Raw genomic sequence first — 25,406 nt, forward strand, 5'->3', positions numbered from 1 at the left:
CCAAGCACCGGTACGTAACTGCATGAATAGACGCGCATCAAAATACAGACGGCGGGACCCGACCCCGGGACCCGTACGGGTTCAGATCCTCGTTTTATACGGTCAGTAGGGTCCTGTGTCTGTTTAACATTATGTGTAATACCCGAGTGGATACGTGAAGATCCGGCCGTGATCAGAGAGCGCTGATCATGATAGAAGTGCTGTGTGTGTTGGCAGTAAATATTGACTGATGTAAATCTAATTTTGTTGAGTTATCCTGCTCCTTTTGTGTGGTACCAAATGACCGGTGCGAGCGAGTGCCCCTGCTCAGGAGGTGAAGGGTCAGAGAGCAGAGGTCAGACTCGTCTTGGAGAGCACAGATGATAGCAAATTAGCAATGCTAATGTCAGCAGCTGAGGTAATGAACGAGCAATCGTTATTATAGTTCTAAAGGATCAACATTCAAAGTTAACTTTATTATGCTAGATGCAGCAAAACTGCAACGCTGATTCTAAACAAGTCGCGTTTGTCATTCGTCACCGTGACAGCAAGTGGACTTTTAAGCTGAAATAGCGAGTGGATTAGCCGTGCTGTTTCAATCGGCAAGAGAGGAGTAGCAGAAAACCTGTATGTATTTTACCAACTTTCTTGGCAAAGAGGATAGATTCTATGCTTCACGGCCAGGCACAGGGGGAGAAGGCTACTAACGTAACATTAGGTAAAACACAAAGTATTTAACATTAAGTTGTCAAAACAAAAAACGTTAACTTGTTAATAGCAATCAGCTGTGAAACCGGTGTCGATCAGGTCTGTGTCTCCTGGCCGGGTTCGGGTCCAACATTTCTCGGTTCTGCATGGGTCTGGGTCTCCGCTTTCAAATAACAGCGAGTCCGGTTCAGTTCCGGGTAGCACACTTCCGGGGCATTTTGGATTTGGGCATGCATTTTTTGTGAAGACCTCTAACACACACACACACACACACACACACACACACTCTTACATACACACGCACTCCCTTTTGTTCTTAAAATTTAATAAGATTACATATTGTGTGTTTTACTCTATTTATCTTTTAAATAAATGCTTGTGAATGTACATGCTGGTCTATTTAATGAAGAGAGTGAATGCTGCCAACCTCTACTATTCAGAACTCCAAAACCCTTTAACCTGAACTAGCTATTGATATGGTAATTTTGGTTGTAGTTATTCATTTAATTATTAATCAGTCTTCCAAATTGATAGTTTAGTATATTTGATAAGACTAAGTTAATTAACTTACAACCAAGGGCCCGGGGCCGGACTCTGGGCTGCTGTGGTAAGGACTCAGCCTTAATACGTGGTGCAAGCTCTACCAGGTGAGCTACCACGGCGACCACACACGCACACACACACACACACACACAGTTTACTAAGATGGCATTGATTTTCTTTGCTACCACTTTTCCATGGACTTCAATACTCCCTCTCGCATTTACTAACAGTGGATGTTGCCAACCTGTCACTCCGATTGAGACGAGCCGATAGAGACACGTTTTTTGTAGGTCCCACCCATGAGATTTCTGCTCAACATTTTGAATTTGCAAACAAAACATTTGGACATTTTGACGTATCCTTTTTAAAAATGAAACAATATATTTGTGACGCATTTTTACTCAATCGGAGCTGAGAGTCACAGAAAGCGAATTCGTAAAGTATTGAGAGCCGGACTAACATCGTTGGTTTCAGTCTCTTCATGGGATTTGGTGATGAAAGGAAAAAAATACAGAATAACACCAACTTTATTCTTAAAACACAAATCACAAATACACTACGTTCTTAGATTTTCTGGACAAAGCACACTCCACCTTTTCTGTTTAGGAAACCCTATGCATGTAGCTGTATGGAGAAAGGGTGTATTTGTGCTACAGTTTACACAAAAATAAAACTTTTGACCCGTTGCTTTCCAATTCAGAATGTATGCCTGCTGGGTGTGTAAATTAATCCAGAAAGGAGAAAAATACACATAAGTAACAATAATAACTGTGTGCTTTGTTTACTAATTAATTGCTTTGTAGTGACACTCAAATTAAGCCCAGAAAATGACTGGGAACATCATTAAGGTTCTCACAAATGTTTGAAAATGCATTCTCTCGATTTTCTTCCTTAATACCACACACACACACACACACACACACACACACACACACACACACACTCTCAGAGCCCAGAAGGCCTGCACCAGTGTCGTGGATCATTAATGAGCTCCACACTGAACTCAGGCCTTGCCAGCAGCTCAGCATGGCTGACTTCCCGCTGGGAGGCAAAACATAGGCTCAGCTACCCAAGAGATGACCCACACATTACTTCCTGCTCATTGTGAAGAAGACACACAAACACTACAGAAACAGAAACAAATAAATAATAAGTAAAACTAAATCGCTACATTGTTTTTCATCAGTTGTATGTGGTTGTGTTTACAGCATGTTTTAAGCCAGGATCAGCTTTTGTGATCAGTGTTTTGGATGTCAAGTTTTGTATTTCAAATTCTTATAATCCAGTCAATGTCAGAGTAACACAGATATCTAAGTCTATTGGCTGGACATGTAATAACAACAGGCATGTGAAGGTAAAAGGGAAGAAACATCCAATGAAGACATGATCCAAGATGCAAAGAGAATTCACACAACCAAATAAAACAAAGAGAGAGAGTTTGAAAACATTTTTATGCCATTTAACAAATTATTTAATTTGTAAAATAAACAGAATCACATAGAAACATTTCATTTAATCAGCCTGGTTTGAAAAGTGGCTTTGCTCTATTAATGAGTGAAAACCCTTTGCATCCACATTAATAGAAAACAGAAAAACAATGCTCTTCTACAGGAATTCGTATATACATTACTATGGTGCAAGCGCCACCATTCATCTCTCCTTTAGTGGAATGCAGCATTTTAGGCTCCATTTTTTTTACGTTACTATTCAGTAAATGGTCTGTACTTGTATAGCGCCTTTCTAGTCTATCGCATTCACACACTGATGGCAGAACTGCTCATCAGTACAAAGAAACTAATTAGTCATTCACACACACTAACACTCGCACAGCCCTCGGGAGCAATTTGGGGTTCAGTGTCTGGCCCAAGGACCGCCGAACTGCCGACCTTCCGCTTGGTGGACGGAAGTGATCCCGTTCTACCACTAAGCCACAGCCGCCCACAACACTCCGACTTAATGGATGAACATTGTACTCAGTGTATCTTCTGATCCCATATTCAGTCACACAATCACTGCAGGTCACTGGAAAAAGGCAGAAAGATCTGAATTTGATTCCAGTACCAAAATAAAATGGCAACCAAGAAAAAAAGCTGACCACCATGCCATGGTGTGTAAATGGGTGAATGAGAGGCAAATTGTAAAGCACTTTGGATAAGAACGCTATATAAATGCAGCGAGTAACTTACAGTCAGGTCATATTTGGGTTTGATATAACAGTTACATAGTTGTTGGTTTTAAATCTGACTTTTCAGTTTTTCAAAAGACCTTGGTGCAATTATAGACACTCATATGAATAAATAAATCAGCTTGTTTTACTAAACTGAAGAATATCTGAATATAAAGCACAGATATCGGATGACTTATACTCTCAAGCACAACGTGTCATTTAGAGGCAGTGTAGTTGCAATAAAGTCAATAGAAATACGAGAACAGAGACAATAAAGAAAATTCGCTCTGGACACCTCAAATTTAGACAGAGTACAAATACTTGAGCTGAAAATGTTTCAACATGAGTGAAAAATATTGGTTTTTCAGGGTTTCATTGACACCATGAATATAGAGACAGGAGCAGAAAGGAGAGGGTCTGAAGGAAAATAAGATAAAGTGGAAATCATAGCAACTTTGGCAGTCAGAGCTGTCACACATCAGTCGTCAGTGAGGAGACTTGTCCACTGAATGCTTGAGGACAAAAGATTGCAGAAAAAAGATAGAAACACCACTCCAGTGGTCAAAATGAGCCAAACGAATTCCTACCATGCTCTCCTCCTATTCCACCATGGTCACACAGCCAAATGAATGGACACTGAGCCAGTTTTCAGTTCTGTAACATGAACGGTCACGTTTTGTATCACTAAATATCATGTCATTACAAACATCATTTCATTATACAAATATAAATAATGGTATTCATCTTTGGGCATTCTTTAAGAAAAATAGCTGTCTATTTGGCTTAGCACCAGCTTCAGCCAAACTGACAGTTTGCTACACAACTGCCCGTTCTTACACTCCACTAGGAAGTTTACAATGATAGTGGTTGTACATTTACCACTTGACATTCTTAGCAATTTTTGAAACAACAGTTACTTGATTTTAGACAGAAGTACACAAAAGCAGGCTTCTTATTTTTGGCCGTCACCGCTGATTTTGGCAGCTGAAATGACAACTGTGACTGGCACATATAAAATCTGATAACAGTTATAGCTAACTAGCTAATCAAGCCAAGGTTAGTTCCATGAGTTTGTTGAAAATTCCATCTCCAGATGACTTTTTAATGTATCTAGCTGACTCGTTTTAAAAGATGTCTTGTAAACAGGGTTTTGAATATGCACTTGATGGCTACATACATCCTCATTAGTTGATGATCCATGTGGAAGACATGGAAATGAAGAATGAATGTTCTTGTATTGCTGAGTAGAGCTAGTTAGTTCTACTATTATAAGTATGATAACGAAACATGTAAGATCAGTCTTATTTCATTCTAACACAACATTATATGGTTGCTTAGCTTACATACTTGTCGTATATAAAACAGTATGTTTTTACTTTTAATTTTACAGGAGTAAAGGCTTTTAGAAAATGAGTCACTATCTCAGGAAATGTTGGCGGGTGTTTATGGAGTGTAAGCTTACCCAAATCCAATGAAGAGCAGAACAGAGTTGCTAGTGATAGCCTAAACTCTAATAGCGTCCAGGACAAAGAACACAGAAGATGTGCTAATCATGAACACGGTTTTTTGACCCACAAAATATATTTAGTTAACACCTCGAAAAAGTGAATTAACTAGACATCCTCTATACTATGTGCTCTGAAGTATCTGCACTCAAACTCATGGTTAGCAGATAGGAAATGGAGACGAGAGAATTGAAAGACACAACAATGACTCTGCGCACAGAGATGACCTAGACTTTGAGTCAAGATCTATGAAAGACAACCTTCAAAGGGATCCCTGAAGCACAAGGGAAGACACCAAAAAGTCTGCTGGAAAAACTATATGAAAAACAAACTTTCAACAGAGGCAACCATAGGGCACTATTATCGTATTTTCGCAATGACCAGTGCAAACAGCGCTTTGACCGTTTGGTATTTTCCTGACCTTTGAAATTTTCTTTGCTAGAAGCACATGGTGCTGATGGGAGGAGTGGTGCAAACAGGTGGGAGGTTCATTAAATGAGGCAGCACAAAGCCAGTTGCTGGTATTTTGGTGGAAACTGGGTCTTTGCACTGAAAATACACGTCTGTTTCTGCTGAAACATCAATCTGCTGCCCGTCTGGTGATTTTATGAACCAGAGCAAACTAAATACTTGGGGCAAATGAGCAGAAGTCAGTCCGCAGTCATCTATAAGTTGTACGAGTATCTGTTGTCCCTGCAGCCATCTGAAGGCAGCATATGTTGATAAATCTGCAGCCTCTGATTTGAGAAGTGCTGCGCCAGAGCACAGCACCACACAGCAATCCACTGTGTTTACCTTCAATCATGTGCAAATGACACCAGGCTGCTAAATAGTAACCACACACACCCCTACACACATCAGACTGGTCAATTATAACTTGGTATACTGCCTGTTTATGCTAGAGATGTCGGATTACTACTAGACATTCAAATTAGTGAATAAATGCAACCGTGAATAAATGTAATGACTACTGCGGTCAACAATTAATGCATGCAATGAGGACCATTTTATACTAGATGACGCAGTAAATGATTATCATTGCAAGCTGTATTAACTTGTGTAAACACAGGAAACCACTAAGTGGATAAAACTTATATCTTGACCAGTGAAATCACCTAAATGCACCGTTCAGCAGTTGAAAGGTTATTGGGAAGCACAAGTGAAATACTTTACAATTCCATATCATGATTATGTTGAAGATCCTACTCCTCTCTCAACAGGCAGCAAGACGATAACATCTTCGCACACCCCCACTTGGGTGTGCTGGAGAGGTGATGGCAGCGTTTGCCAAAGTTTGTCACAGTTCTGACTTTCCTAACGTTTGTCATGTTATAAACGCAGGTGCTGAGCAACCAGACTGGAGCAGGTCTCTTGTAGAAGGTTTCTTTCTTTCAGAGTTGGCTGTATGCCAGCCTTTAGCATGTTTGGTGCGGCTCAGAGATTTAGCTGATACGTGCCCCGTCCCAGGCGAGCGGGGGGCTGGCGGGGCAAGAAGCCAAAAGGAAGAGAAGATCAGCCACAAGGGTTTTTCAACAAAGAGAGCAGGCAGAGAAGCGTAGACCTTTGGGATTCTTCTTGTTTTATAGTCTTCTATCCAGGGGCGGTGGTGTCCAATGTCAACTGCGCAAAACTTTACTCCACCCACCCTAGATCTATTCTAGCCTAATTATTTTCTTTGTTCTAATTTCTTTTCTAAAATTGGTAACCCTTTATTTTGATACTCCTAACTATCTGTAGGCGGACTATTTGTAACATTTCAACTTTGTCTGTAGATGTTTAACAGATTATCAAGAGAGTATATGTGACAATTCATGAACATACCCTAACCAAGATGTTTTTTGTGCCTAAACCTATCCAAACCTAGAAAACGGTTTTATTTGTGTAACAGCAGAATTGTTGAATCTCCACTAATAAGCTGTTGAAATGTTATAAATACTCTAAAATCTGTAGGTGGACTATACAAATAAAGTGTAACCCTAAAATTAATAAAGGTATCACATGTCTAATGCCCCCATGTTTAAAAGCTAGGCCTCCTCAGTTGCTTAAAGATACCAAACACCTTTTATGAATAAACAGGATATTATCCACTTAGTAATAAATAAGTAAGGACCCCAGGAATGTGCATTTCCTTTCTGTCTCTACGAGGGATGAAAAGAGGAGGGGTGACAGGCAGGCACACAGATACACATGCACTCTGAGGAGCTGTGAGATTTGGCATTCCAACTTACATTTGTCTTATTGCAAGCTATGATGATTCAATTTGTAATGTTAATGCATATTTACATTTCCTCTTTCATTAGCTATTAAACAAAACCAAGTCAAGTTTCTTTATATGGCACATTTCATACAACAGACTCCATGTGCTGCAAAATAAAAGCAAGCAAGAAAAAAATAGGCAATCATGCATGACAAACATAAGATAAGAACAATTAAGATAAGGAGGTATTACATATATGGTAACATATAAGATTAAAAAAACAAGATACAATGGTATTACAATAAAAATGGAATAAGATAAATATAGGTATTATCATTATTATTATATTATATCATTATTAAAAAAGGAATAGTAATGATAATACTGATTCTATGATAAAAAAATGTACCTGTTAACCACACCCATTAAACTAAAAGCTTGCGAAAAAAGACATGTTTTAGTCTGTTTTTAAAAGAAGACACTGCTGTAGCAGACCGTAGTTCATGTGGTAGAGAAATCCACAGAGTAGGACCATAATGAATGAAGGCACCATAAGCTGATTTAGAATGTATTCTAGGTAAGGTGAGGAGACCTTTACGTGATGATCTAAGGGATCTGTCTGGTGTGTATTCAGTGAGCATGTCAGCGACATAGGAAGGAGCTAAGCTATTTATAGATTTAAAAACAATAAGAAGTTTAAAATCAATTCTTTGTATTACTGGGAGCCAGTGATGAGAAGTTAAAATAAGAGTGATGTATTCAAACCTTTTGGTTTTAGTTAAAACTCTGGCTGCAGCATTCTGAATAAGCTGGAGTTTATTTAACACCTGCTTTGTCAGTCCAGCAAAAAGTGCATTACAATAATCTAGTCTACTTGAAATAAAAGCATGAACCAGCTTTTCTGGTTCATGCTTTTATTTATTTTCATGAGTCTGACTATGACAGGAAGCATCTAACTTTAAATATATTTCCAAGATTATAACAGGCAGTTTTCGAGATATTAGATATGTGCTTCTGGAAGTTCAGATCAGCATCTAAAATCACACCCAAGTTTTTGGCATGCTCACGAGGTTTTACCAACAGGGGAGATAACAAAGAGTGAATCTGGTGCCTCAAAGCCTTGGGACCTACTAAAAGAATCTCTGTTTTGTCCTCATTTAGTTGTAAAATGTTTTTGGCCATCCAATACTTGATATCAGCAATGCAATGGATGAGGTCATTCACTGGGCTAAGGTAGTTGGCAGAAAGAGATATGTATAACTGTGTGTCATCAGAATTGAATTGAATTGAATATGGTCAACTGTATCGAAGGCTGCACTGAAGTACCAGAATAGAAACTTTATGGTTGTCTGAGCTACTTTTAAGATCATTAACAACTCTTACCAGTTTCTGTGCTGTGGTTAACTCTAAAACCAGACTGGTAAACATCAAATAAATAGTAATATGACAGATACAAATGTAATTGTTGGTAAACAACCTTTATAATAATTTTTCCCAGAAATGGAAAGTTTGAGATTGGTCTGTAGTTCTCAAAAACACATGGATCAAGATTACTCTTTTTCAACAGTTGTGTAATAATAGCATGTTTGAGACATGTTGGGAAGATTCCAGAGAGTAGGAAGGCATTAACAATGTCAAGGACATCATCAACCAGACAGTTGAAAACATGTTTGAACAACTTAGTAGGCATTAGGTCAAGAGCACGTGTTGCAGAACTTAACTGCTGCACCGCTTCTTGTAGTTCGTTGAATAAGGGTGAAGTTGGACATTACATTTCTCTGAAGAGTGGAGCTCAGCAGGCTTTGGTCTAAGAGGATTAACCAGTTTATCAATAGTGCTAAACAGAACTTAGAATTATTAAAATTTTCAGTAATCATTTGAGAAAAGTAATGCTGTCTAGCATTGTTATATTTACTGAGTAGGTCTGTATAGATATTATAATCAACCTGTAATTTGGTTTTACGCCACTTGCGCTCAGATTTGCAGCAGGTTCTATTTAGTGCCTTCACTCTTTCTACATTCCTCAAACGTGCTTTTGTTTTACCAGAGATTAACATCTATATCTTTTATGGACTGGCGGATCTGTGTAAACCATCCCTGTTGGTTCAGTTTCTATTGTTCCTGTATCAAAATCAGCATGGCAAAATAAACTTCACATTCTTCCTATAATGTTAATTAAACATGGCATATCAATTAATGTACATTTCAATTCTGAAATGCAAAGTCAGTCCCTTTGTTCTTTATCCCTTTGTTCACAGTAGAGCTGGGTATCGCCACCGATTTCCCGAATTGTTTCACAAGGTCCTGATTTGATTCAATACCGATTCCCTTTGGGATATTTCAGTAACAATACCAATTTTGCTTGGATATGATAGACATTCTCAGAGAACTAATGCTGTAAATTGTACAAGGAACCCTCTAACCTGGTGCATTATTAAAAATATTAATGTTTACATTAAGAATATACCCTTTAAATCACCTATGACAGAGCAGATTTTCCCACTCAGACGGCCCAGTGTCTCCCCAACAATTATAAATAAATATATAGGTATTAAGAAAAAAACTTGACTTTAAGGTTGAAATAATGTCTCATGTCAAATGTTGTGTTATTTCCGCATTAAAAGAAAATAAAAAGATAGATTGTTAGAAAGATTGTTTGATGACTGGTCAGTCAGTTAGTCAGAGGTCAGTCAGGTGAGCCTGGGAACCTGTATATCTGAGTGGCAGATTTTCACTCGACTCACAACACAAAACCTCCTCCTATTTTATAGAATGTTAGTGTTATTCATGCTTTAATAACATGGTTATGGATCAACATTTATACGCACTGTTTGTGAAATTCCTTTGCCTTACGTTCACGCATATATGTGCTGTTTTTAGCTTAGCGAAAGAGTTCAGTTCAATTTTATTTATATAGCGCCAATTCATAACAGAAGTTATCTCATTGCACTTTTCCTATAGAGCAGGTCTAGACTGTACTCTATAATATTATAATTACAGAGACCCAACAAATCCCACCATGAACAAGCATTTGGCGACAGTGGCATGGAAAAACTTCCTTTAAGAGGCAGAAACCTTGGACAGAACCAGACTCCATGGTGGGCGGCCATCCGCCGCTGCCGTGTTAGGTTTCATCAAGCTAGCAGCACAACACGCAAAAGCAGTCAAATCTGTAAAGTTTCCCCAAGTATTCAAGTACACCTTCTGATCCACACAACCGACACACTTACTGTTCTCTGTCAGGTCAGTGTCAACACGGTTCTGTACTTAGCTCAGACCAGCGTTCACAACTATAGCTCGCTGTACTCTGCACTGTAGTCTGGTAAATATTAGCTGCTAGTGTTGTTTGAAAGCCATACACCGACAGTGGAAAAAGAAAAAAAACGAGAACAACAATGCTTTGTCTCATTGGAATCTCCCGCTGTGGCTTAAGCCATTATTCTGCTATGAAGAGACTCATGGGGGGGGGGGGGGTGGACCTATGCCTTTCAGTACATGACCCTCTTAGCAATCAGTAACAACCAGGTATTTCAAAAGGTACCGGCAGACGAGAAACACAAAGCACAAAAGAATCTGAAGTTCACCACAGTGAATTATACAGTCAGTGCTCAATACAAAATCCACAGTTCAATCACCAATGAATGAGTCCTTATCTTAGTTCAAATCTCCACAAGAGTCCATATCTCAACAAAAACCTCTTCTTTGGGATCCCAGCAAGCAAACAAAAAATACTCAGTTTGTGTTTCAATAGAAACATGTGGGCCAACACCGGAGCTAGAATCAGAATCAACTTTATTGCCAAGTAGGTTTACACATACAAGGAATTTGCTTTGGTATTTTGGCACAAAACAATAAAAATAGCAGAAATATAAAGAAAGATAAAGCAAGTACTGCAGGTCAAGAATCATAAATATAAAATGTGCTAAATATTTACATGAGGTTTAATAAACTGTCTGTATTTGGAGAGTTCATGGCTGAGATTTCCCTTGTTAAAGTCACCAAGGGCAATAACTAAGGAGTCCGGGTTTGTCCACTCAGTACACAGTATCTGGTCGGCAGTGGAATGTAAACACCAGAATGAATGAAACAAACTCACAGGGAGAGTAGAAAGGTTTACAGTTTATGAATAAATATTCCAGATCAGGAGAACAGTGCTGTTAAATCACTGTCACATCATTTCACCAGCCATTGTTGATGTAAAAACAGATACCTCCACCTTTTGTTTTGCTTGAAAGTTCTGTGTTGTTAATAAAAGTTGCTCATGTCGTTCATCCAGTTTATTGCACAGTGAGCGCACATTGGAAAGAAATATTCCCGGTAACAGTGTGCGAAGTTCGTGCAGCCGACAGTGTGCTGCAGGTCGTCGCTCTTAGGACGACTGTGCCTCTTCCACTGGTGAGTAGATGCATGCCAATTTGGTTTGAGCTGACTGGTGTGTGTGTGTGAGTGAAGCAGGCTTGTATTAGAGACAGGCCTTTATTTATAATTCCCTGTTTGATAAGTGTATTTGGCCATAGTATGAAGCCTCCTTGTTTTCTGATCTGCTCCTGTTTGCACTGCATTATCTAACTAAAACGGAAGGAGTCTGTCTGCATGTATGTAAAGTCATGGTAACCAGCTATAACTTGGGGTAGCTGGCTAGCTTCAGCATGATTTCATGAATTTTATCAATAGTAATGATATAGCGGTAAAGATTTCATTCATTCACTGTTCACTCAACTTCTTAGAGTTAGATTTCAGTGGCAGGGTTTTTCTTTCAGCATCTCCTGCAAATGCTGATAACATTACTGGGCGTTCAGACTGCCACGCGTGGCGCGTCTTGGACGCCGTGGGCCTCGAGGGAAGGTGAAGTCTGGGCAACTTTATGGTAATGAGATATGATGCGGTTTGGCGGCAACCAATCGGAATTTAGAAGTCCTGTGCTTGTACTTGTATCTACATCAGAGTGTCCACTAAGCCTTCTACAGCATTGTTGGCAGGGCAGCCAGAGCGAACAACAATACTGTGGATGAAGAATTACAAAAAGCAATCTACTCCACTTCTACCATCTACATTCTTCAGAATTAGAGCCTGACCGATTTATCAGTCAACCAATATTGGGCTATCGCAGATATATCAGTATCATCGTATATGTTATCTGATATAGCCAATATAAAACTGTATATTGGACAGAAAGAAAGGCTTGTATTAATATACCGTATTACAAATTGTTACTACAAAGGGTATCAGCAGAGTGCACTGTCACTGTAGTGGTGAGCAGTGAGAAAGATTAATTGCAGCTCTCAAGAACTCACATCATACCAGTAAAGTACAGCTGGTCTCATGAAATATAACAGCCACCTCACTAATGGTTAAAACTATAAACCAGCACAAAGATGACAACTACCAACATAAACCACTATGTGCTGAACAGACATTACAAACACTAACAAAAAGTAACATTTGCATTTTGGAACATAAGGAAGCTAACTTAAACTGCTTTCAGCACTAGGCACTGCATGCTGGGAAATGTGGGCTGTCGTTATTGCTACAATACTCTCCCATGTGGCAGAGTGCCATATGCACAGCTGAGCAGATGTAGTGGAGTCAAAGTGGTGCTAACTAGTTTGTGGAATGCATTAGAGCTGGGCGGTATATCGACTTTTTACGTATATTGAAATATTTTCAAATGAGATGAGACAATACCGTTTATATCAATATAGTTTGATGTGGTACTAAAATAGTCTTCATAACCCGTTTCTTCCGAAAGCCATGCCAGTGTTTGCATCTCTCCTGTCTCACAATCTGCCCCACTCTCCCTCTGCACACAACCCCGCGCAACACTCGCAGTTCTCCAGCAACATGGAGGGAGACACATTGCCAGTCCACAATGCCATAGAAGACCTGGTTTGTAAAAAGAAAAGCAATGGTTCAGATATGGTTCAGCACCATAAACTGCTGTATGAAGAGTGTGTAAAACTTTGTGTTGCTGCAGCAACCCTACCCGCGAAGCCTTTGCGGCCTTCTGCCCCAAAACAAAGCACGTTGCAAGGTTAATTTACCTGTGGTGTGCCTTATGAAAAGAAAGTGGCGTGATATACCTAAGGTGGTGGCCTACCACATTGCTAAAGATATGATCCCGGTTGCAACAGTGGAACAAGAAGGCCTAAAAAAGCTGCTAAAAACCATTGACCCAAGATACTAGTTGCCCAGTCGAAACTACTTTGCAAGAGAAGAACTGCCTGAAATGTACATTGAGGTCAGACAGAACCTAACCGACCGGCTCGCAAAAGTGACTCATTTCACACTGACAACTGATAAGTGGTGGAAAGTAAGTATGTACATTTACTTAAGTACTGTAGCCTACTTGAGGTACTTGAATATTTTCTTTTCATACCACTTTCTACTTTTACTCCACTACATCTATCAAAATGAGCTCCACCTCAACCAACTACAACAGTAACATCCTTCTTTTACATTAATGCATGGGTAATAATAATCTAATGATATAATATATAATAGTACAGTCACGGGGCACATTTTCAATGCAGTACTTTTACTTATAACAGAATATTTTTACAGTGTGGTATTAATACTTTTACTTAACTAAAGGATCTGAATATTTCATCCACTAGTGTAGTAATATTAATTTAAATTAATTAATATATTAATCACGCAAATTCCTATTAAACACAAGTGATCTACCTCTTAAAATAAAAATAAAATGAATACAATTTTAAAGATATTATAAAATTTTGTATTACAGGACATGTCATGGATGACAACTGCATCATTCGGACCATTTCTCTGTGTAAAAGAATTGTCAGCAGCTTCTCATACAGCTGGAGGAAAAGAAGAGAGTTGGCTGAGTTACAACTAGGTCTGTTGGCTCACCAGCTCATCACAGAGGCGGCCACACGCTGGGGATCAAGGCAGCAAATGATTGAGAGAGTCCTGGAGCAGGAGGGAGCGTTCACAAAAGTCCTGTCCGCTGACAAAAAGTCCAGGCATCTTGTCCCTACATGGCAGGTCATAGAAGTCCTGGAGGTGGTCCAGAAGGCTCTGAAACCCCTTCAGGACTTCACTGGTGCTCTGTCGGGTGAGGAAAATGTCACCCTCTCATATGTCAGACCTGTGCTATACCTTTTCAACACAAGTCTCCTGGCACATAAAAAGGGCGATAGCGAGCTGTGCAAATCGAGTCGAAAGACCTGCACTGAGGATTACCTCAATGCCAAGTATGCCAACCCAGCCACTAGTGACCTGTTGGACATGGTCTTACTTGTGGATCCACGGTTCAGGGCCAAATACATCCCAAGTGTAAAGATTGATGCATTGAAACACTAAGCTGTGTTGGAGGTGGAGTCTCTGCTGGCTAGGCAGCTGTCAGCCTGACCCAGCTGTGCCCACTGTGCCCGAGCCTGCAGACCAAGAAGCAGCAGTGCCACCAACAGCTAAGAAGAAGTCACTGGCAAGCTTCTTTAAGCAGAGCAAAGCCACCAGCACCACACTGACACAGAGGGAGATAACTGAAAATGAATGTTCAAGCTACTTGCAGTCAGTTATTGTAGAGAGTGATACAGATCATTTCAAATGGTGGAAGGAACATGAAATTGTCTTTCCAGCACTGAACCACCTGGCAAAGAAGTATCTTTGCATACAGCATTCTAGTGAGGCTGACAGACAAAGAAGAACAAAATGAAGACTTTGGAGTGGCCTAGTCAAAGTCCTGACCTGAATCCTATTGAGATGCTGTGGCATGACCTTAAAACGGCAGTTCATGCTCGAAAATCCTCTAATGTGGCTGAATTACAACAATTCTGCAAAGATGAGAGGGCCAAAATTCCTCCACAGCGCTGTAAAAGACTCATTGCAAGTTATCGCAAATGCTTGATTGCAGTTGTTGCTGCTAAGGGTGGCCCAACCGGTTATTAGGTTCACTTTTTCACACAGGGCCATGTAGATTTGGATTTTGTTTTCCCTTAATAATAACAACCTTCATTTAAAAACTGCATTTTGTGTTTACTTGTATTATCTTTGACTAATATTTAAATTTGTTTGATGATCTGAAACATTTAAGTGTGACAAACATGCAAAAAAAATAAGAAATGAGGATCGGGGCAAACACTTGCAACACCACTGTAAGTACATTTAGTACTGTATTTTAGTACAATTTAGAGGTACATGTACTTGAGTATTTCCATGAAATTTCTGCTACTTCAGCAATTGACTGATACTGAACAGTACTGATGTTTAATAGCTGTTTATGTTACTGATATTTAACAGCTCAAAAATGTACTATATTAGCAGCTATCTGTGAATGTTTCCCCTCTAAAATCTGTATCAAAAATCCCATATTGGCCGGACTCTATTCAGAATACAGGAAGAAATTTTCTCAACTGGCTCAACGGACTGTAGTTTCCGCACCCCTATGAATATTTGACAGCAGAGTTTTTCCTACATAGGGAAATGTTTGCCACCCCCAAGAGGTTTTAGCCAGCGCCAAAGGAAAATCACAAGCGCCAAAATGATAAGATGTGAGAATAAAATAAAAGCAATTCATTTCCTGTCCGAATTTTGTCCCTGTTTAGCGTTATGTAACATTACTAGCTTACAGCATCTTCTCTTCACAGCACAGTTGAACAGACGGTGAAATGCTAACGTTAACTTGGTTTGCAGCTGCGCTAACGCTTATGTTACAGTTCATTGTAACGTTAGTAACAGAAAACGCGATCAATCACCTGATCGCTCTGATTACTCTACCCACAGCTTCCAGCTCCAGAACGGATTTGGGAAACCTCCAGTTTTAGGCTATTTTAATTAACATTAGCCTTACGTTACTCGTAGTAGGTAACCAGCCAGCTTCAACTCTGCTGTGAAGAGTACAAGAAGACGGCGTAGTAACAAACAGGGACTTTTTATTTATTTTCTGTGCTCACTAAAGTAACATAACTACCCCTCACACCCCGGGAAAGACTCACTTTCGCAACAAACCAGCCACACTCCGTCACAGGTAACACAGGTTACCCATAAGACTACCTTTCTCAAAGAGGGAGGCTCGGCCGGTAACACACAGGTGCAGTTAGGCTGTGGGCGTGCTAACCAGAGGTAGAGGAAGTATTCAGGTCCATCACTTAAGCAAAAGTACTAAAACCAACTTAGAAAATAATCCACTACAAGTAAAGGTTCTGCATTCTAAACATTACTAAGGTAAAAGTGTGTAAGTATTATAGCAACATTTACTTAAAGTACTCATTGAGCAGTAAAATGGTCCTTATCAGTGTTTTACTATTATATATGATGTTTTTGGATTAATATACTGCTGCATTAATGTGTATGTTGCATTTACTGCTGTAGATGTTTAAGATACTTTATATACTGCTGGGTAGTTTAATCTACAGCGATGCATCATATTCCACAAGATCTTCATATGTTTGCACTTTTTGAGAAGTTAAGGTATGTTATTCTAGAGAAAATGTGTATATCGAGATATATATTGTATATCGCGGCATATTAGCCTAAAAATATTGAGATATTATTTATAAGCCACATCGCCCAGCCCTAACTGTACGTGGACTGATCATGCTTAGTGTCATGTGTATTCACCCCCCAGAGGCCCATTCTGAGCCAGGAAAAACCCGGGACAGTACAGTGCAGTACCTGTCTGGTCCTCTCCCGCAGGTCTTTATCTTCATAATGGGGGTGGTTGGTGAGAACTCTGCCTGTGCACAGCTTGATGCCAGCCAGCAGCTGCATGCTGCCTGCAAATACAGCCCGCTTAGGAGTCTTTGTGCTGTTGGACAAAGAGAGAGAATGAAACATCATTAACTGCTATAAATATATTGATTATATATATTATAACAAAGCTTTGTGAGTGAGTGTAAAATGAGAGAAAGAGAGAAAAGAAAAAACATGTACTGCAGAAACATGTTCAATGATTTGAAGAAGTTTGGAGGGTATTCACAGGTGCATCACGTTATCAAAGTTTCATTGAATTTTGCTTCAGTTTATTTTCTAGCTTTGTCATTCAGTCCACAAGCTTTAGCTTTCAGCATTTGCTGCAATAATTGGAACATATTGATGGCATATAAAAGTTTCTTTCAGTGATATGGCTTAAAAGGACAGCAGCTATCAGCATCAGGACCAAATACAAAACATTATTTGTATAGACAAATTAAATCACAAAGAGATGGCACAAGATGAGCAGTTACTATGGTACAGAAAAATCTGCAGGCACAAGGACAAGTCTTCTAAGGTTTTGGCGTGTTAACAAGTTGTATGACAACCTGGTGTGTATGTGTTTATTATGACAACACATACGCACACACCCACACACACATCTCTTACCTGTATGTTAACCTAGGGGTCATTTTCAATCTAAACGTATGCCTACACACAGGGCAGTGATAGGATTCACAAAGCTGACTGCATGAGCTAAGAATACTGGATTCTTTGACACTCAGGTTTTATATTGTCACCACAAGACCAGACATGGGATATTGAGACAGGGTTGGGTCACAAAGCTAGTAGTATAATCAAACCAATGCTGAATATAGGGTAGGACTATAACGGATTCTTGCCTGATGGGAAAATGCAGGAAAGTACAAAAACAAATAGTAGATTGACATCCACATGTCAACATATTTGCTGATCAGAGAAATCAGTCTAGAGGGGTATTAGAGGACTTTACTCAATTATCTGTGAAAGCAGCAATGAAACCAGTTTTAGGGATGAAACTATAAACTAGATAAAAAACAAGACTAAGAGTCAGTGCAATATGGCAGAGAAACTTCATAATGGATTTCTGATTAGGACTGGGCGATGTCTACCTGTCAGTGGGGGGGCATCCTCACCCACTCTCTTTCTTTACTTTTCCTCCCTATTTGTTATAAGAGTAGCGTGGCTCCTTTAAGGAACAGGGCAGTGCGTAGTGAGTGTGTGGGCAAGAGAGAGAGAGACAGAGAGACAGTGATGGTGACAGTACTCAGAGCAGACATGTGCGTTGGCGATGAAGCAGAGGGACAGGTTAACAGTGAAGTTGTCTAGTGGCAGTAAATGTTCAGTGTAGGTTAGTTTGCCCATTAATAGATGCTGCAGCTCCTTAATACCCAAGACATTCCTGTGTCTTGCTTCCCAGCTGCTAGGTAAAAGTGAAGGGGGTTAGCCCTAAGTTTATAAGGTGGTATAACATTGACATTGTACTGGAACTGTATTTTAAGATGGTGTTGCAATATTTACATTGAGCATTGTCCTCTTGTACAGTGTAATGCTAGCGTTTTGCCCTCTTCATTTTGCCTCACCATTTCCCACTGCCAGTAGTTTTTCTGAACTGCAAAGCTGAAGTACCCTCTTGTGGTTTAAAAGTTAATATATGTGAGCTCTGGAGAAATGGTAAACAATACATACATTGTCAGTTAATACATTTTAATCGGTAAAATTCTTAACGCCAATTAATCGATTAATGATTAATCATTAACATTCCTACTCTGTGTACAGTATATGCGTAGGGCACAATAATGACTAGCCACAAGCTTTATGTATGAAATGAAGGCATCTGCTTGAGTGGATGTGCACATGTGCGCAAGCTGCGATGGGGTATAAATGTGTGTATTCATACATGCTCTCGGGCGGATGTGTATGTTGATGTCTTGGCCTCTTGACCTGCAGCAGAAGTGGGTCATTTCCATTTCTGCCTGTCTTCTCTCTCTGTGAGTGTGCAAATTTAATCGCTCACATTGGCAAACACATTATTGGCAATTTTCAAGTCGCATCTCATATCTACTGCGGCGTATATGATTGTATAAGTGAGCACTACATCACAGCCACCTACCAAAAAATAAATCTAATCTGCTGTAAGGTGAACATAACGCGTGCATGTGTACAGTAACCAGTTAGTTTGAAAGCCAGTTGGGACATAACACCGGCGAGAGCAGAGGGAGCTTTCTTGTAAGCTAACAACAAAGCCAGCTGAGCTAGCGTTGCAGTATGAAGTCCCACAAAAAGCAACATGAAAAAACACTTTCACACATTCAACCTTATATTCTGGTTATTTAATTGGCTTCAAATGAGGCTTAACGTTCACACAATGTCACAATTAGTGTTGTCACGATACTAGAATTTCTAACTTCGATACGATACCTTGAAAAATATCGATATTCGATACCATTTTCGATACCACGGAGAAAAAAACTGCCACAATATTAAGGGGTTATTTTTTTTATTTAAAGCTAAATATAACAAGTCTAGAACATATATTTTACATTAACAAAACTGTCCTGAGGTAGTGCACTTGTTCAAAAGCCTCTCAGATTGCATTACATTCAAAACCAATAAAGTGCAAGTAAAAAAAAAAAAATCTTTTTGTATTTCCAAGTAAAATCAAATCACAATGTCAATAAAAGATACTTAAACTTCAAGCAAAAACAAAATCAGTGGAATCTTATGCATCAAGTATCAAATTTGTAAACAAAATAATTAAATGGAATCTGTTGCTGCAGTTTTTGACCACACTTTTAAAATGAACTGAATGAACTAATCTAAGAACTTAGGTTAATGGTAATAGATATTTGTTAACATGAATAAGCAATGAAAAATACTTACAAAACATTTGTTAATCAAAGTTAAAAGTTGATTTAAACTAACATTCACTAATACATGTACTAATTAAAATCCAAAGTTCTATTTGTTAATATTTTTTTTATTGGACCAGAGCTAACATGATCCGTTATATTTTTATTACCTAATACATACTGTTATCAAAGATTACAATATACTGTAACAAATGCATTGCTCATCGGTCATAAAAGCTGGTTAATACATTAACGTTATTTGATGAACAGATTTAAACGCAAACGTGCGTGCATCACACGCGAAAACGGTGCTCACTGGATCGACATGAAGTCGTCAAGTCACCTTTATTTATATAGTGCTTTTAACAATACAGATTGTGTCAAAGCTCTTAACAGTATCAAATTGGAGGATAGAGTGTCAGTAATGTATAATAATAATACCAACCTCGAGAAATTCTTTATACAGATCCGGGTGTCGGTCTCTCAGGTGCTTTGCTATATTAGTGGTGTTAGCGCCTTTTGTTAGCACTGTTCTGTAGCATCTCTGGCATATTGGCTTACTTGTGTCCTTCGGCTTTCCATGTTCATTTGCCTCATATGCAAAATATTTCCAGATAGCACTCCTGCTGTGTTCCTTATCAACCAAAGCCGGTCGCGGGGGCGTTGCACTTGCCATCTTTCCATTCACTTCACTTTTGCTAACCAGAGCGAATGAGACGAGTGCGAGTGCGCGTGCGAGTGCGCGTGTGGTGGTCGTCAACGCGCCTTTGGAGAGAAGTGAAAGTGAGGCTAGTAGCGATACTTCGGGAAATTAGTATTGGTACCGTTCAGATATTTCAGTATCGATATTTATCAAAATATCGATATTTTTTGACAACACTAGTCACAATTAGTCCAACATCGTCCCAGCCTGTGGGAGTAGACGCTAGCAACATTAGCCCCGCAACATGCTAACGCCAAGTTCACAGTGTTGGGCAAGCTACTTGGAAAGTGTAGTGTAGTGTAGTCTGTGTATGATGGTGGCGTTACATACAGATCCTCAGCAGTTTTATTTCAGACCGCAGCAGAGAGCTCCGCTGTGCTTGAACTTCAGAAATGCTTGGAGAAATTTAACAGTAGCTTGTGTGGGCGCTACCGCACTACTTGATCAAAAAAAAGCGCTAAGCTACCACCACGCTACTGAAAAATGTAGTTAAACTAGTGATGCCGCTACTTGTAGCGCTGCTACTGCCCAACACTGCAAGTTCAACAGGCTAACCTGCAAAATAAACAGTAAAGCAACACAAAAATGGCAAAACTTACAGCTTCCAAGTTTAAAGGCGGTATCGATCCACCCTTGAGCTTCAGTTTCGAAGCGAATCCTGCTTTGTACTGGCCCTCGTTGAGAAAGCAGTCCTAATTAAAATAGTTAACTTTGCGCTCACATAAGTGTTTTCTGGTTGTTGTGGGGACATTTCCATCAAAAATTGAAGTTAATCCACTAGGTCTTCACTTCCTCGAATGGTGGGAGTAGATGAAGACTTTTGTGTTGGTTTTTGCAGCCATCAACAGATAAATTGCCGTGCTTTGCTCATACCGTTACCTTCCAACGTCTTTGTGTTACCACAGTCGACATTAGCGAGGAAAACAGTTACCGAATGTAACTCCAGTTCTATGAGTACGTACGTAGCCCTCTAACTGCATGTTATCGCAGCCACAGTAAAGGACATTAGGTTTAATATGCTAAAGCACTTATCACGGTAATGACAGTATTGTAGTCCATGTTGTGGCAGAATGTGACACCGGTGACGAAACCGATATACCGCCCACCTTTAGACAGAGACATATAAATAGCAATATTTACCTGAGGCAAACATCAGGGAAACCTGTAATCTCGGTTGCCAATTTCAGATCAGATTCGCTCGCACATGTGAGGTTGTGACGTTTTTGGTTTAGAAACCTTACTAACTAAACTCAATTACAGTGTCTGCAAAGACGCCGGCGGACCAGATGCAGAAGACCGGAAACACAGCCACCTGGGGGTGAGTTGGCAGAAATGAAGTCAGAGGAGGAATCAGAGCGCGAAATTGGAAACAGGACACGAGAGGATTTAAAAAGAAAAAGAAAAGGAAGAAGAGTAATTTGAGTGATTCCAGTAAGACAATGAGGAAAGAGGAGACGAATCTCTTTGGGATGTTAGCTGTGACACAAAGAGACATCTTTCAAGGATCCACATGAGGTCGGAAAGTTTGTAGGAGGGAAGCTTGGGAGATGTAAGATTGGTCAGGATAACAAGAAGTGGGAAGATTTATTATTGATTGTGCATCAAAGCGTCAGAGCGATAGAGTCCTGAAGATTTGCGTATTTGGAGATTACAGCAGTGCGACTTGCTTCCCACTTGGATCAGAAGTAAAGAAGAAGGGAGTAGTGGCGTGCCACTGGCAGTAGAGGCTGAATTATTTCGGGATGTTAAAATAAATGTTTAAAGTACGTATTGCTCTTGGTTTCTATACCTTAATGCTGACTGCAAATATTGTGGTGTCAAACTTAAAACAAAGTGTCATAAAACATGTTATATATACTAGATACTATATGCGATATTTAGTGCTGAGTCACTAGATACTAAAAGGTTTACTTAATGCACTATTATATACGACTATAAAATAATTTAGTTTTTCAGTGTTTCTCTGATGCTGTGGCAGGATCCTCAAATGAAAATTATTTTCAAAGCACTGTGTGAAAATTTTAATGCACAGTGTTCAAATTTAAATGTATTAGTACAGTCATGTTTATTTGACTTGCTTTGAAGGTGACTAAAATAGATTACACTACTTTTCTAATGACTTATTAGTGACAGAAATCTGGTTGTGTCATAATGATAAAAGAACTGGTAAAAGGTGAATTTTTAAATTCAATTAGTAACATGTTCATCCTCATATTTAGCTATAATTTCTCGGACACAATTACATTAAAAGGGGGAAAACTGAGTTTTAATGTAGGCACAACAGTTCCTGAATATGGACCTAGTAGACATCCGCAAGGGGCCACAGCCCGTTTGGGAAGATGTCACGCCAAGACTTTCTGCTAAGTAAATTAAAATATCAGATATGGGATACAGCACAATAGCATTTCTACAGTAGCTACTGTAATTGTACAATTTTTATGTATTTCAACATTTTTTGTTAATGTACAATTCTATAAAGAGTATGGTCTAGACCAGCTCTGTTGGAAAAGTGCAATGAGATAACTTCTGTTATGAATTGGCGCTATATAATATAATTTTATATAATAAAATTGAATTGAATTGAACTACAACAGCTTAAATTAGTATTTTAGAGTACTATTACTATACTAATACTTACTGTGAATAGTGGACATACTGGAAAGGTGTGTGATAGAGAGAAATCAGTGGATGTAGACTTTTTGGTGTTTGTATGCCAATGAGTTTTAATAGATACTATTTAGTTGTCATTTGTGGTAAAAATGATTTGCTATGCTGCACAACATAAACTGATGTGGTGACTGCCCTTAATGCTTTGAGAACTGTAACAGTGTTTCAGAAAAGGTGTTTAAGCAATTGAGGAAAAGAGACATGTGGCTGGTGACATTTACTCTTTGTTTATCTAGTGAACCCCCAAAATCCAAATATGAACCTGAAAATGAGCATAATTGTTCCCCTTTAAAAAGCATCTTAAAGGTCCAGTGTGTAGAATTTAGTGGCATCTAGTGATGAAATTGCAGTTTCCAACCATTTGAATACCGCTCGCATCACCCTCCCCTTCCAAGCGTGTGGAGAAACTACGGTGGCCGCGAAAAATGCAAACGGCACTATCTAGAGCCAGTGTTTGGTTTGTCCGTTCTGCGCTACTGTAGAAACATGGCGGTGCAACATGGCGACCTCTGTGAAAGGGGACCCGCTCCCTATGTAGATAAAAATGGTAATGAAAACAACGATTCTTATTTTCAGGTGATTATGCACTAATTAAAACATACTTATAAATATTCCATTTCTGTCAATAGCTCCTCCTAAATGTTACACACTTGACCTTTAAAGGGAACCTATTATATAATGTTACAATTCTGGATGTTCATATTAAATGTGGCCAAATATTCAAATAATGAGGTAAATGTATGTAAAAGTAATCCCTGTGAGCAAAAAGCTAAGGCTTCAGACTGCTCTGAGTACTAGGTTTCCAACATTTATTTCTACTTTTGAGCCTGCTTGACGTCACGGATGTCCTTATACAGTCATCTGCTCATGATCTGCTAGCTCGCACACGAAGTACAAGGACGCGCCCATCCACCCACTCAGTCTTCGACCGCTCTGCTCATAGCACTAAAACGAAGTGTGGAGATAGATCTGGCTATGCAAGACTACGCTGCTCACTCTTCAAGTTTTTGGAGGTTGTTCAGTATGTCTCGCAAGTGCTTTTTCAGGTGTAAACGCTGCAATTAGTAGTTACTTTAAAGCTATCTGTCCATCAGGACAGAGGAGTATGATCTAGTTTCACCAAATTTAGTGAATAAAGTTAGAAAAGTTGTGTGTTTTTGTACAGTAAGTAGTGGGGCTCAGCCCCCAGAAACACTCCGCTTCGCCGGTGTCGGTCATTTTTCCAACCTAATTCATGTCTCATTTTTGGTCTGATAAACCGTAAATTCATCCAATTCAGTGCCCCATATTGCTATTTTCCAAGTTACTGTAGCTGTCATGCCATCAAGCTCACCGGCAACACAATGATGTGTTGTGCGGGCTTACAGCACTGGGTGGATCACTCCTGGACGAATGAGGGACTACACCGTCTCATACAGCAACTTACTAGCCCCTTCCTGGAAGTTGGCCAATCAAAAGAAAGTGGGCTTTTAGGGAGGGGGGCCTTAAAGAGACAAGAGCTAAAACAGACTTGTTTCAGACAGAGGATGAACTGCATAAAGGGTATATAATAGTATAAGATTAATAAGGATTTTTTTTAACTGTGAATCATGCAAAGCTACTCTAGTGGAATCCCAGAATAAAAATAAAGAGCTGGTAATGAGCATAATAGGTCCCCTTTAACAATACTGAGAAAAATGTCTCAACTTGTCTGTGTGAAGAACATCATACATCATGTTCATATTGTTTCCTGTATGTTCTGATTTAATTAGCAGAGAAGATAACAATGACCTTAACTCATGTTCAGCTTTAAGTGGGAGCTGCAGGCTATCAGGATGTTTATGATTTCATGGATCTTGGAAGATGCTTTGATTTGTATCATATGATGTGCATGAAGACTCCATGCAGAAGCTAGAGACAATAGGTCTCTAATGACATACTATCTTGAGTCCATGCATAGGTGTGTACCAATTTCATCTCTGATATCAGATTTGTGTTGAAAATATGAACAAGTTTTTATTCTTCTATTCATCAAAGTGAATATTGGACAGAAGTACAAGTTTTCATCATCAAATATTTTGTACTTTTACCCAGTGTTCAACACTATTGACTGCATACACTCAGCTACATACTACATGATGTTGCTATTGAGATTTGTGATAACAACTGCAAAGGTTCTTTTAAGAGTCATGCCGGCATTTGCCTTCAGAACAGATTAACTTATCACCTGCAGTCACAAAAGGACTAAAACTACTCTATGCCCTCTTCACAACTTTGGTAGTTGTCTGTTGTGACACAGACACACAACTAATTCACATTTAACTTAAAGCCCCAACATAACCATGGTCCACCAAGAGAAGCAATGTAAAAATAGATTTCCTAAGCTGCTGTACAGAATTAATGAAGCACA

General features: G+C 39.3%; 1 protein-coding gene across 7 annotated transcripts in view; it reads right to left on the reverse strand.

Annotated features, from left to right (window-relative positions):
* Positions 1-25,406, reverse strand: part of dpy19l3 (dpy-19 like C-mannosyltransferase 3) — an 81,703-nt gene that overhangs the window by 8,776 nt on the left and 47,521 nt on the right. For 6 of the 7 annotated variants that reach the window (XM_044168036.1, XM_044168125.1, XM_044168024.1 and 3 more), the window contains one exon: positions 16,739-16,871. In XM_044168036.1, the coding sequence (XP_044023971.1) occupies positions 16,739-16,871 (133 nt within the window). Of the gene's footprint in view, positions 1-1,255; positions 3,253-16,738; positions 16,872-25,406 lie in introns of those variants that run through there. The other variant, XM_044168384.1, reaches the window with a different exon arrangement.

This window comes from Siniperca chuatsi, linkage group LG1 (assembly GCF_020085105.1).
Source record: "Siniperca chuatsi isolate FFG_IHB_CAS linkage group LG1, ASM2008510v1, whole genome shotgun sequence".
Classification (NCBI taxonomy): domain Eukaryota; kingdom Metazoa; phylum Chordata; class Actinopteri; order Centrarchiformes; family Sinipercidae; genus Siniperca; species Siniperca chuatsi.